The sequence below is a fragment of the Macrotis lagotis genome, chromosome 2 (assembly GCF_037893015.1).
Source record: "Macrotis lagotis isolate mMagLag1 chromosome 2, bilby.v1.9.chrom.fasta, whole genome shotgun sequence".
In the NCBI taxonomy this organism is placed as follows: Eukaryota; Metazoa; Chordata; class Mammalia; order Peramelemorphia; family Peramelidae; genus Macrotis; species Macrotis lagotis.
Window position 1 is genome coordinate 322,307,649 of NC_133659.1, and position 15,014 is coordinate 322,322,662.

General features: G+C 38.0%; 1 protein-coding gene across 2 annotated transcripts in view; it reads right to left on the reverse strand.

The window, feature by feature from the left end:
- Positions 1–15,014, reverse strand: part of GLT8D2 (glycosyltransferase 8 domain containing 2) — a 36,106-nt gene that overhangs the window by 2,791 nt on the left and 18,301 nt on the right. For both annotated transcript variants that reach the window (XM_074226736.1, XM_074226737.1), the window contains 6 exons: positions 11,434–11,526; positions 8,165–8,333; positions 6,118–6,235; positions 4,858–4,942; positions 2,670–2,782; positions 179–345 (listed from right to left, as the gene is read on the reverse strand). In XM_074226736.1, coding sequence (XP_074082837.1) covers positions 179–345; positions 2,670–2,782; positions 4,858–4,942; positions 6,118–6,235; positions 8,165–8,333; positions 11,434–11,526 — 745 coding nt within the window. The remainder of the gene's footprint in view (positions 1–178; positions 346–2,669; positions 2,783–4,857; positions 4,943–6,117; positions 6,236–8,164; positions 8,334–11,433; positions 11,527–15,014) is intronic.

A 15,014-nucleotide genomic window follows, 5' to 3' on the forward strand; every position in this document is an offset into this window, starting at 1 on the left:
ATTTGTATATTTACTTCAGTTCATTACTCAACTTATAGACTAAGAAAACATTTGGGCTAGTAGAAACTTTTGAGATCATTTAATTCAAACCCTTCATTGCATCCTCTGAAAGTTATCTAATAAATGAAAACTGAACCAAGCAGTTTTGCATCCTGGTCAGAGAGAGAACCACACGTACGCCACATTTCTTTGCATCCACTTCTCTAGTTGCTTGGTGATACGCTGGTGCTTCCATTCAGTCATATTGGCAACGATCACACCAGGATTAAAAGAGCAGGTACCAGGGCTGATACCAAGGTCTTTGATCGCCTTCTTTCGGTAGTCCAGAAATCCCATATATGTATTCTGCAAAGGAATATGTATGGACTTTGATTAATGAGCCAAACTGAGCAAATTGTTTCTAGAAAATTATCAATCAGTCCCTTGAAGTTATAATGACCATAAGGGATATGATGTCTCCCCTTCATGGTAATATAACTTGCCCCCACCCATGTTATTTAATCTCTACCATTATAAAATGGATAGGCTGGGCTCTTTTGAATAATAGCCTACACCTATACGGCACTTTTAGTTTACAAAGGACTTTGTTTACTATGAATGTGGAGAATGGTTCCAAGATGTGCAGCCTCAAGGACTAAGTGGTCTGCACCTGGTCTTAACGCTGGGACCTGATCCAAGGCCAGTACTCTATCCCTTGGATTATGCAATGTCTTTTAAAATGTATCATGCATAGGTAATTAATAGCAAAAAAATTGTAGGTAGATTCTATCCTTAAAGTTGACTTGCTAAATTTGGTGTTTTTGTCTTGAAGAGATCTTGGAGATAACGATATTGTCCAAGCCTTTCATTATACATATTCATTAGACACACATCTATATCTAAGGAAACTGGGAGATGTTTGACTTGGAGGAGAAGAGACTTGGGGGGAACATAGCCACTGGCTTCAAGTATTGGAAAAAAAACCAGTTTGTAAGAAGAAATCGATTTATTCTGTTTGGCCCTAAAATTTGAAATTAGGAACTATAGATGGAAGCCACAAGGAGAAAGATGTTGACTTAGTCTAAGGAATAACTTTCTGAAGGCTGGGAATGTCCCAAAATGGAGTAGACTACTTTGGGGAATAGGAAACTCTGCCTCATTTGAGGTCTCAAAGCCGGGGCTTAGATGACCAAAGTTAGGATTGGTATATACAAAACTTTTGGAAGGATCGAATTCTGTTACAAAAGGGATGCTTTTTGAGGATTAGGTTGCATTAGTCATGGGACTGGCAAAGGATCTGCTTTCTGACTTTTTTCTTTAATGGTTTAAAAAACCATTTCATAATTCAAAAATCAAAATTTGTAAAAAGAGAAGTTTAAATTGTTTATATGTAATTGGGGCAAAAATAAAATAATGAATTTTAAAAAGATAAAAATTTACTTCATAATAATCTGATGAAGTGATAGTATGGGTAGTTTTATCCCCATTTTAAAGATGAGGAAACTAAGGCTTATAAAGTATATCACTTTGGAAGTCAATAGGTAAGTAAATGATCAATCTAGGACTCTAAACTTTAATATCCTGTCAGCCTGGACATTCTATGCTGCATCCTCTTATTGAGGAGGGGTTAAACAAGATCATTTTGGAGGTCCTTTGCAACTCTAGACAGTTAGACATCAAGAATTCCATGCAACTGAGGCTCTGAGAGATTGTGAGGAGACTGTGTCCCCATGACTAGTGTAGTGGTAAAACCAGGGCTAGAATCCAGTCTAGAGCTTTTGTTTTTCTGATACCTATTTGTTCCAAGTCTCTCCTTATGCCTATCCCCCTACACATATCAAAGTCATTTCCCCAAAGCACAATTTCCTGAGTTCAAATCCTGCTTCAGACACTTAACTAGCTGGGTGATCCTGGGCAAGTCACTTAAGATCTTTTGCCTCAGTTTCCTCATCTGTAAAATGAACTGGAGAAGGAAATGGCAAACCACTCCTGTAGCTTTGCCAAGAAAATCCCAAATTGGAGTCACAAAGAGTGAATTGAATAACAAAAAATGTCTGTTTATCTTATATACATATATGTTCTATGTGTAGATTATGATAAATACATGTAGACATCACATGTGAATACACATTTATGCAGAAATATACACATTTCATAAGAATACTAGCCTCTTGAGAGAAGGGCCTTTTTAATTTTTCTTTGTATCCCCAGGATCTGGCACAGTAAGTGCTTATTATATTCTTAATTGATTTATTGTAATTAAGTTACTTATAAATAAACTTTTCTTATACTTAATAGATAATATATTCATAAAAATTGTTCAAAAACCATAGTCAGTAGAGAAAAGAATGCAATTTATAAAATTCCCATAATGGAAAGTACTATAGAATACCCCAAAATACCCCCCCTCCCCAAATCAAGGGCATTACTGTCTTTCCGATGGAGAACTTTGATTCAGACACATTACGCATTATCTCTAACTTAGAGAATCAGAAGAGGAGGAGACCTCAGAGATCATCTAGTCCAGTCTTTCCCTGGACAACATCTCTACAACATCCCCGACAAGGCTTCATCTAGTCATCCATCCATGATTCTAAATACCACTGTTCAAACTTGAAGGTGAGAAGACGAGGCCTTCAAAGAGATCCAGCCAGACTGGGAAGTTTGGCTAAAGGAGGGGAGGTACTCACCTGCATCCCTGCACTTCTCACCATCTCATGAGTGGAAGGTAAATCGCAATCATCTGAGAAAGCTGCTGCATGGCCCAGCATCAATTTTGTGTTGTACAATTCTTGGATATCACCTGAGTTCAAGAACATCATAAAGAAGTAACTGGAGTGATATGAGAATCAATAAATCTCTGCTCCTTCAGGAAGTGAAGACCCAACGAGGCTAATGAAGACGTGGTTACTGGGATAACGGTTTGAATGAATCCTAGATCAAGAGCAGGAAAGGACCCCAGAATTCACCTACATCAGTCTCCTTATTTTAGAGATAAGGAAGTTGAGGAGAAGTGATTGGTCCACAGCCATCTACTCAAGTAATGAGTCAGGACTAGAATGGAAGCATCCCCATTTCCCAAGCTTTCTCTCCACTCTCCCAGCCCCTCTACCCCCAGTGCTGCCTTGATTAAAAACTGCCACATAAGGGCGGCTAGGTGGCGTATTGGATAAAGCACCAGCCTTGGAGTCAGGAGTACCTGGGTTCAAATCCGGTCTCAGACACTTAATAATGACCTAGCTGTGTGGCTTTGGGCAAGCCACTTAACCCCATTTGCCTTGCGAAAACCTAAAAAAAAAAAAAACTGCCACATCCTTGGGCTTGAAATGTCACCCATCTGTTCCCTCAGCCATTAGTGCCCATTCCCCCTCTCCGCTATATTTGATTTGGAATAACTTAAATGTGTATAGGCTGTTTCCCCCCCAATAGAAGGTCTTTAGGGTAGAGATTGTTTCATTTTCTGCCATTGCACACCTAGTCCCTAGCATCATGGTAGGAGTTTAATAAATGCCGATTGATGATTAATCAAAAGATATTGATCTCTTTAGGACCTTTTAGACAACTGTATCAGAGGCAAGGCACTCCAGACAAGTTATAAATAATAACTAATAATAAATAAATCATCCTTTCACAGTACAATTAATATGGATCTCTGTACAGTTCATATTAGATTGATTTCAACTGGGGGGGAGGGGAGGAAAGAGGAAGGAGGGAGAAACATGCAAAACTCAAAACCTTGCCAAAAAAAAGGCTGTTGAAAACTACCATTACATTGTAGTTGGAAAAATAAATAAATATTTAAAAAATTAATAATAATTATTCATCATAGAATCCCTGGTTTCCTTTAAGACAACTCAAGCATCCCCTACACAAGAAGGCCTTTCCTGGTTCCCCCCCCAAAAAATTGTTGTTATCATCTCTAAAGTTGTCCAGTTATTTCCGTTGTGTTCCACTCTTCATGGCCCCATTTGGGATTTGCTTGGTAGAGTTACTGGAGTGGTTTGTCATTTCCTTCTCTAACTCATTTTACAGATAAGAAAACTGAGACAAACAGAGTAAAGTGATTTACCCAGGATCATACTGCTAGTAAATGTCTGAGGTTGGATTTGAACTCAGGAAGATGAATCTTTGAGCACCAGGGTGCTACCTAGAGCTGCCTATTCCTTTTGAAGTTATCTTCCACCATTTCTGTATTTATTTTGAATGTTCTGGTTTATATTCATCTACTATATTATCTTTCTATCTATCTATATTCAGTGAATATTATAAATTGGTTTTGCTGTTGTTGAGTTCAAACCTGATAGGTAGATAAGATAAATAGATATGTATTGTCTCTCTTGCCTTAGAACATAAACTTGTCTGCCTCCATTTCTGCTTTTTGGTCTCCTATTATGTATAATCTTTTCACCATTAGGAAGTAGGTTTCTCAAGGGACAGAGTAGTCCTTTTTTGTTTATATTTGCATCCCCAGAGTTTAGCATTTTATTGATGGGAAAATTTTATTTTTTGGAAGGAAAAAAAAATCCCTGCCTTGTAGTCGCATAGCTAGGAAGTATAAGCACTAGAACTTCAATCAAAATCTCTTGTTTTCACATTAAGTGTTTTTCCTTCCCATGATCTGGTAAAAGGCAGCCTGGGGCTTAATGATCACACTACCTACAGACTGTTGCTCCCTTATTCTTGTCACTCATGAATAAAACCTTGCTGCTACATGACTAGGAAGATGGAGAACAGTCCTCACTTTCGGCCCATTCCCAAATTCCATTCAAAGACAGGATTTCTCCACAAGGAACCCACACAACTGAGCCCTTTGTGTATCCAGGAAGTCACTTGGGTCATTGATGGCTCCTTTCCAAGGGTTCTTGGCAGGCGGCGTACCTTGAACGATGACATCATCATCCAAATAGATGACTTTCTCATGTTTGTGGATCAGTAGAGGGAGATAAAATCGCACAAAGTTTAGCTGTTGAAAGAAGGAGAGAGAAAAAAATCAAAGGAGAGAAACACATATTCTGGAGGAGATGTTTTCCTTGAATGTCTTTCAGTTGTACTTGGTGGTTCAAGGAAGACTCAGAAAATCTGTGATTTGATCTCTGACCCAGTTAGGAAAGTCCCCAGAGCAGTGCAGAATAGCTAGTTCCTACTAATAGTCTAAAAGGTCTCCTTGGGCTCTGGAATCTTTGCTCCACCTTGTCAGTAGAGTAGAGCTGATATTATCTGTAAGATATCCCAGAGCATCATAGATTCCATGTTAGAAGCAGAGGTGTGACGGAGACAGTTCAAACCAGCCCATTGGAGTCAAATGTCAATTTTTTTAATGTGATGAATTCAGTGAATGCTATAAATCAGTTTTGTTGTGGTGGTGTTGAGTTCAAATCTGGTCTGAAGCCTTTCCTAGCTATGCTGATCTTGGGTAAGTCATTTCACCCGATTTCCCTCAGTTTCCTTATCTGTAAAATGGACCAGAGGAAGAAATGGCAAACCTCTCCAGGAACTTTGCAGAGAAAGCCCCACTAGGCTCATGAAGAGGCAGACATGACTGAACAGTAATTAATAACAAAAAGATGTTGGTAGAGGGAGTTTTCTTATTGGGAGATTTCTACACCAATGAAATTGTATTATCTGAACCAAATAACTTCATAAATAAAAGGCGCCCCCTCTTCCTTTATAATTATCTTTCTTCTTGTTCTTGTTCTTCTTTCTTCTTCTTCTTCTTCTCCTCCTTCTCCTTCTTCCTTCTTCCTTCTTCACCTTCAGATACAATAGTTTCTAAAAGGTACTTTCTTATAGTGTAATTGTGTAATTCAATGTAATTCAGAAGAAGATCTAAAATTTACATTTCAGCCCCACATAGTAGCCCTACAGATGATTTTTCACTGATAGTTAAAAATTAACATTTTATTAATGCCTTTTGGTTTTTATGCTAACTCCCCCTCATTGAGCCTTTCCTTACATAGAAGAAAAATTGTCAAAATTAACTGACAAATTTAATCTGGTAGAATATGCAACATTCTGCTCCATTAGTCCCTGCTCCGTACCCACCAGCCCCACCACCACCAAGAGGAGTCCCATTCATTTCCCAGAATGCCTCCCCATTCCATGCATCAGGCTCAGAAGTAGACCTCCCTCAGAACTCACAGGCTGTAGCAACTCAGGGCGTGCTGTATCTGGTCTGATTTTTCCTTTGAGGACCATTGGATTGAATTCCACAATTTTAAATTTGATTTCTCTTAGTTTGGATTCTTCAATCCATTTCCTGAAGAGACAGTAAAAGTCAGGGGGTTTTGTTAAATTTAGTAAATTAAATTGAATAGGGGAGAAAATGGTAGCAGGGAGAAAAATTGAGATTATTGCAATAGCCCAAGCAAAAAGGGATGAATATCTTAACTAGGATGGTGGCATTTTTAGAAATTTCAGTATATTTTGGAAAGATTTCTTCATAGATTATTGACCCAAGAGTCAGGAGGACCTGAGTTGTATGACCCTAGAAATCTTACAAGTTGTATGACCCTAGAAAAGTCATTTAACCCTGATTGCCAGAAGGAAAGGACAGAAGGGAGGGAGGAGGAAGTGAGGAAAGGAGGAAGGGAGGGAGGAAGGGAAAGAGAGAGAAAGAAAATGATGAAGGGAAGGAGGGGTAAGAAAGAAAAAAGGAAGGAAGGGAAGGAGGGAGAGAGGAAAAGAAAGAAGAAAAAGAAGGAAGGAAGGAAGGAAGGGAGAGAGAGAGAAAAAAGAAGGAAGGAAAGGAGGGAGGAAAGGAAAAAAGAAAAAAGGAAAGAAGGAAAGGAGGGAGGGAAAGAAGAAAAGGAAAGTATTTCCTTCCAAAAATTCAGCATGGGGGCAGCTAGGTGGTGCAGTGGATAGAGCACCAGCCCTGAAGTCAGGAGTACCTGAGTTCAAATCCAGCCTCAGACACTTCATAATAATTACTTAGCTGTGTGGCCTTGGGCAAGCCACTTAACCCCATTGCCTTGCAAAAACAAAAATTTAGCATGGCATTATGGATAAAAAGTTTGTTTTGAAGCCCTCAAGAAATTGGTTCAAGGGGCGGCTAGGTGGCGCAGTGGATAGAGCACCGGTCCTGAAGTCAGGAGTACCTAGGTTCAAATTTGACCTCAGACACTTAATAATTACCTAGCTGTGTGGCCTTGGGCAAGCCACTTAACCCCATTTGCCTTGCAAAAATCTTAAAAAAAATGGGTTCAAGTCCCATTTCCCAGATATATAAGCTGGGTGACCTTGAGCAATTAATGTTCCTCTCCAGTGCCCATCTAAGTGACTAAAACAAAAGTTCTTAGCTTTTTTTTTTATGTCAGGGGCCCCTGAACCCCTTCTTGACCTATAATGTTTCTTTTTTGGGGTTTTTTGGTTGTTTTTTTTTTTGCAAGGCAAATGGGGTTAAGTGGCTTGCCCAAGGCCACACAGTTAGGTAGTTATTATGTGTCTGAGGTCAGATTTGAACTCAGGAACTCCTGACTCCAGGGCCGGTGCTCTATTCACTGCGCCACCTAGCTGCCCTTGACCTATAATGTTTTAAAATAATTTGAAGGAAATGTTGAATTTCAGTTAGAAGTTGCTTTAAAAAAAAGGAGTAATCTATTTCCTATCCAAGTTCAGGGATCCCATGTAATATACCCATTTATCTCAAGTCAAGAATTCCTGTTCTAAGATTTTAATTTGTGGAGAAGGGTGTGATCGGCTTTAGCAAAGCACATTTTCTTATCTAGGGAGTTTCCTGTGCCAATGAAGTCACAGGTCCAATGCCATCTTTATCCCCTGCTGCTCCAAGGGAAGAGAGGCTTTCTATTTAAGGAATTTATAAATGGTAGTTAATGAAACCAGATATACAGAGGCCTTGAAAGTAGCTATTGATTTTAGAATCTAAGAGTGAGAACTGGAAAGGACCTCAGAAAGCATCATGCCAAATCCCTTTAATTTCTGGAGGAAGAAATTGAGGTATTATCCTATAACCCAGCTAGAATTTCTCTTTCAACATGATGCCCTAGTTACCACCATACTGACCTTTCTGCCAATTGTACCCCAGGGCACCTTGTCAGCTATGTTATGATAACCTGCTTATGATTACACAATCCAATTCCCAAAGAATGGGCAGTGTTTATGAAAGGATAATGGTTACTAAATGAAGAGGTACCAAACCAGTCCCTCTAATGCAAGTATTGGTTACCGGATGTGGGAGAGTGTGTTCCTCAGACCGACCACATAGAATAAGACATTGGCATCTGTGTTGCTATAGATGCTGTTGATAGCTGCCATGGCAGCACCCATCCTCCCTGCTGCTGCACATACCACCACAGGGATCTCTTCTTCCATTTCCTCAGAATCCTCAGCATCATCTGCAGGCATTGAAATTGGTATTAACACAAGGTCAAGACCCCAGAAATTCCAGTTGGGAGCTGAGGGGGGGGTAGCAGCCCTAATCACCAGGACTGAACAAGAAGGCCGTCCAAAGAAGACAGGCAGTTACTGGGGGAACAGTTTTGACTTTTTCTTCCTTATCATAAAACAAGTGTTTTGTTTGCTTTTTATTCTTAAATATTGGGAAAAGATTTGTAGCAAATTTCATCTTGGATCTAAATCAATATTCTAGACCTTTAGTTTATCTGTTACAGCAAATGAGTTCTTTTGGCACGTTTCATTGTGGCCATGGATTTTGGAATTTGTGGGAACTGAAACAGTCACCTATCTACACACACTATCTGAAAATTCCCTCTCACATTCATATAGGCATCCAATTTTGGTGGCAGCAGATTGAGTCCTAGACCTGATATCAAGAAGACCTGAGTTCAAATTGGGCTTCAGACATTTCTTAGTTTTGTAACCCTGGGCAAGTCACTTCACCTTATTTGCCTCAGTTTTCCTCATCTATAAAATGAAATGGAGAAGAAAATGGTTATATCTCTGCCAATTAATCCAAATGGGGTCAACAAAGAGTCCTACATGACTGAAAATGACTACACAGAAGAATATAGAGTGGGGTTAAAGTATCACTGGTACAGAGCCAGAAGGGATCTTTGAGGTCTTCTCAATCATTTTCCTGAGGCTCCTAAAGGCTGAATGACTTGTTATATAGTTAATATCAGCATATGATTTGAACCCAGCTATTCCCAACTCTAAGTTCAATACTCTATCCATATGCCACACTTCTTCTAAGATGATGAGGGGGATGAATGAATCTAAGATGATTCTAAACCAGCATCTGAGAGATTTAAGAAAATAATGTAGCAGGGCAGCTAGGTGGCGTAGTGGATAAAGCACCGGCCCTGGAGTCAGGAGTACCTGGGTTCAAATCCGGTCTCAGACACTTAATAATTACCTAGCTGTGTGGCCTTGGGCAAGCCACTTAACCCAGTTTGCCTTGCAAAAACCTAAAAAAAAAAATAATGTGGCTCAAGAGGGAGCTGGTGTGACAAATTTGTAATTAATTCAGCCTTGAGTTTGAGGGACACCAACACACAGAAGCCCTCCAAGTGGAAATGTTTGATGGATCTTTGGAGATATGGGATTGACTCTCATTCAAACACTTGCAAAGGATTTCTAATCCTTGTAAGAGACTTTTCCTGAAACTCCAAATTACAGAGAAGGTGTTGACTTATTTTTTCAGAGGGAGATTCTTCATCTGTAAGTTCCCAACACCTATCAAATCATAGATTAGGTACCGGTTTCTATCCCCTTTTATAGCCATTCCCTTACTTGTCCTCTCTTATGACCAGGGATGAACTACTCAAATAGAAATATTAGAAATTAGAAATTAGAAAAATTAGAAATCTTAATATTATTTTCTTTTAAATTTGCAGCTCTCTTCTCCACTAGTACAAACAGTGGATATTTGTGCCTAGAATGTTTTTAACATTCTTTAAGATCCAATGTGATGACATATGGAAATATGGTAATGTAGTTGTGCACCTATAATCTATATCATATTTCTTGCCATCAGGGGAAAGCAGAAGGGAAAGGAAAGAGGTAGAAAAATGGGAAACTCAAAAGCTTCCATAAAATCAATGTTGAAAACTCTCTATCTGTAATTGGAAAAAATAAAATAAAATATATATTTAAAAAAGATTGTGAGCTCAAGAAATAGTTTATAATTTTTATTATTATTATTATTATTATTATTAGCTTCATTTTTTATTTGGTATACAAATGTTTTAATGAAATATTCCTGTTGTCTTTTTAGGGAATACTACTAACTTTCAATTTCCTGTAGCAATACTACAGTGAGATGAGAGTCTAGGGTTAACTCTGTGAGAGTCCAGCCCAGGGTTGGATCCAAGGGTAGCCCATAGGAGCTTGTGCCAAGCTTCCTGCCTCTCTCGTGTCTCCTTAATGAGTGAGATTTTAAAGTTAATTCTTTATTAAAAAGGTTAACCTGAATAAGACTTCAATATGTGTTGGTATTAAAGATGACCTTATTGATCCTTAGAAGAGGGTGAACTTATCAGAGATCAGAAGAATTGCTTTGAGATATTCAGGTTGGGGTGCATGTATTTTTTTTCAGGTTAAATAAAGTTTGTCTTATATTCATTCTCTTGTTAGCCCAACTGCTTGCATAGAACCACATGAATCTAATTCCTGTGGGGTCTGTGTAAGGAGGTGAGGGGAATCAAGGACAACTCCTCTCCCTCATTTCCCCCATCACTTCGCTCAGAGGATGGTTCTTGATTGTGTCAATTAAGTTGTCATGGGAAGTGTAGTTGGAAATCATTGGCCGGAACCAGTCACTAACAATCAAACTAGAGGTAGCTAATCATTGGGTTAACTCATTAGCTTGTAAGATCTCATCAACTTTGAGACTCCTCCTCATCACTACCCCTTGCTTCTCTGATTAGAAGGTGGGGCCATGAACTCCAAATTTCCTTACATACAAGGAGAGAGAATTCAAGTCCAACATTTCATCTATCTGTTTGGGGAACCTTCTCCTTTCCTTCTTCCATCCATTCCTCTTCCCATCCTCTCCACCACCACCACCACTACTACCACAGAATTTTTCAGGTTCCCTTTCCTTATTAGATTGTAAGTTTCTTGAGGACAAGAATATCTTTTTTAAAATTTGTTTTTCCACTGCTTAGCACAGTGGTTAGCACATAGTAGGCATTTAATAAATTCTTATTGATTAATTTATTGAGAGAGTTGAGAATTTATTGTATTACTCTCTACCTCTGAACCTAGATAGGATCATGGGGGCATAGATTTATATTTTCAAGTCATCTGGTCTAAGTTCCTTATTTTACATTGAGGACACAGAGACTTATACAAGCTAAGAAATTTGCCCCAAATTAGACAGGTAATAAGGAACAAGGCGAGAATTTAAACCTATTGTCCTCTGCCCCAAAGTCCAGCACATCTTCCACTGTATCACAAGGGCCAATTACAATGACCTTGAGAACCCACCCATGGGGATGGACATGGCAGAATCAAATTGGGGTTTTAGCTTACCTGTTTCATTTTTGAGTGTAGACACCTTGTAAGCCTTCTTGTATAGAATCACACAGATAGTCAAAACAAGAAGGAACAGCAAAATTTGATTAACTGAAAATTTAAAAATAACAAGTTAAGATCTAATTTATCAAATCAAGACCAAGTGATAAATTTTTCAAAGGACAGCATCATAAGACTGGATTTGGAATCAATGGATTGGGTTCAAAACCCTATTTTGCCATTTACTAATTTCCCTGGGTCTCAGTCTCCCTATCTGTAAAATAAGGAACTAGATGATGTTCAAGTTCCCTTCCAACTCAAAACCCATGATCCTATGATGAAATGTATATGATTAAGCTATAGAAATAATGTAGCTTTAACCTCTTTGTTATTATTATAAACAATTACTAATAGAATTACTAATTATGATACCAAATTGATTATGATAAAGTATTAAAACATTATTTTTATTATTGACCTATTTAACTTCTAAAGCCATAACTAAGAGTAACTAGGCAGCTATAAATAGCTACCATTTATATCGTGCTTTAAGGTTTGAAAAACCATTGCCCTATATTATCTCTTTACAGGAACCTAGCAGGTCTACCACTACCACCACCACCATCACCACCACTACTACTATTACTACTATGACTACTTTCTTCTTCTCCTTCTTCTTCTTCTCCTCCTTCTCCCTCTTCTTCTTCTCCCTCTTCTCCTCCTCCTCCTCCTTCTTCTTCTTCTTCTTTTCTCCTCCTCCTCCTTCTTCTTCTCCTCCTCCTCCTCCTCCTTCTCCTTCTCCTCCTCCTCCTCCTCCTTCTCCTTCTCCTCCTCCTCCTCCTCCTCCTTCTTCTTCTTCTTCTTCTTCTACTATTACTACTACTTCTACTACTACTACTACTACTACTACTACTACTACTACTACTACTACTATTATCACTACAACTACTGCTGCTGCTACTGCTATTCCCATTTTACAGATGAAGAAACTGAGATACAGAGAGGTTAAGTGAATTACCCAGCTAGTAAGTTGAGTAGGATTCCTGACTCCAAGCCCAGTGGTCTATGCACTGTGCCATCCAGCTGAGAATAATTACATAAAGCAGAGGCTAACAGAAGTTTTATAGACATATCTTAGATGAGTTCCTTCTTATATCCTGTTACCCTGATCTATATTGGGTTGCTTCTCACATTCTCATCCCATCTGAATTTCCCTAGATATTAAAATGGTTAGTTATAGCTCTGTTTCCTTTTATGAACTATTAAGTTCATCTCTTTTGAATAACCATGGATCTTATTGAGAAGGTCCAGCATAGTCTAAGATTGATGAAACCAATACATTATCTTTAGTCCACAGGTGAATCTGGAGAACCCCAATAGTTACAATCTCTCTATCATTTGGGATCTGAGAATTGTAGCTTCTATAATGATGGTGAATAATTTTAATGAACATATATGTCCTTTGCCATTAACCAGATGGTTCTTAAATAGAATTATTTCTGTGGTTGCATTTCTAAGGAATCTTACATGATTTTAATTTAGGTCAAAGAGGCTCCTTTTCAAAGGGAGAAGTTGATTCTTTTTTTTGGTTGATTTTTGTGGTGCACTGGGTTAAGTGACTTGCCCAAGGTCACACAGTTAGTAAGATTCAAGTGCTAAGGCTGGATTTGAATCCTCCTAACTCCAGAGTCAGTGATTTATCCACTTCACCATCTAGCTGCCCCTGAGGAGGAATATTTAATTTAAAATTTAATTACTCTATAATGTCAAATAATTTTGTGTGTTAGCAATATGTACTGTCTTTTATATTAATAATGATAATAATATATTCTTATAGTGCCTTTAGATTTACATAACACTTTCCTCACAATGATCTTATGATGTATCCAAGTACAAGCTTTTATTCATCCTATTTACAAACGAGGAAACTGAGGTCTACAAAAGTTAAATGACTTTTCCAGGGCCAAAGACCTAATAATTTTTTTTATCAAAGAGCACTTGGAAGATAGCAAAGTATAATCTAATCCTATTTAATCTACTAATTTTGCCATAGTTCCAAGGGATTATAAAACAGCTGTTGAGTGGCATGATGATTCTGGTGAATTAACCAAGGTCTCATTGATAGTAAGTGAATATGAATATTAAATTGATTAGTATATGAATATTAAATTGATCAGTATATGAATATGATTGTAGAAGAGGGAACAAGCATTTATTAAAGCCTTATTACATTCACTTTACAAATATTACTTATAATAGAACACATCTAGGCTTATTGCTCAGTACTCTCAACACACTTTTCTATTTTTACTTACTTTTTTTTTTGCTATTAAATGAAAATTAATCTCCTGTCTCTACCCTTTTGCTTAGTCTGAACTAGACGCCTGGGTTACACCTCCTTTCCACCTCCACTTTTTAGAATTCTTTCTTTCTTTCCTAATCCAACTCAAGTGCTGCTTCCTATAAGAAGCTTATTTGATCTCTGTTACCTGTGACCTCCTCCTTAATTACACTGCACTCACTTAGTATGTATTTTATATTTCCTTAAAGGGCATGTTGTTACTCACCATGCCCCTCTCCTAATTGGTAGTGGTAGTGGTAGAGATGACATAGAGATATAGCTTTGCAAATCTTATAGTAGCTATTTTCCCCCTAAGTTGAAGAACTCCTAGAAAGCAGGGAATGCTTGTTCCTGTTAATTGGTTTTTAAATCTCTGGATCCCTGGTGCTTAGCTGAGGTAGAAGCTTAATAACTCCTTTACAATTACCCAGCTTTGACCATAATCAGTGCTTAATAAATGTATGTTCAATTCAATTGATAATTTGTCTTTCCCCCTTTCTGGAAATTTCACATCCCAGAATTTAAGTCACATTTTGACTTAAATTAGAAAATAAAATAAAATCACATCCTTTGTCTGATGAGGATGAATTCTATTTTTATTAGACTAAATTTTTTTCATATTGAAGCAGTCCAAGATTGACCACCAGATTTGTTTTTTTTTCTTTTAAAATGTTTATTGGTATCTTTGGTTTTCCCATTACTTTCATTTCCAAATATATTCCTCCCTATTCCCCCTTTCAGCAAGACAGCCCTTGTAACAAAGAATAAAAAAGAAAGAAAAAAGGAAAAGAAAATCAGTCAGTAAAAACAGCTAGATGCTCCACACCCACAGATTATCATATTTCAACATATCATGGGCCCTAGAGAAGCTCTAAAAACCAAAGGTGAGCAGTTTTGATTCATAGAGGAACTCACAAACAACATTGATTAGCCAAGTCTAAGGTCATTGGTACCTCCAAGATTTCATCAGAGATTAGGAAAGGCATCTGCAAGGTCCTGGGAAGGAAGAGAACTGAGCTTCATCCAAAGAAGCCTGTCTAAGGCCAGAACAAAGAACAGATAAAATGGATTGGGTTGGAGTGTGGTGATAATTTCAGAGAGGGAGATGTCAATTTGAAGCAGGAAAAATTTCCTAATAATTAGTTATCTCAATTCAGAATCGATTAGTTTGTAAGGTAGTGAGTCCCCTGTGACTGGAGTCTTCAAGCAAATCTGAGTTTTTGTCAGAGAAAATATAGAATTTTCATTCCCTTGCAGG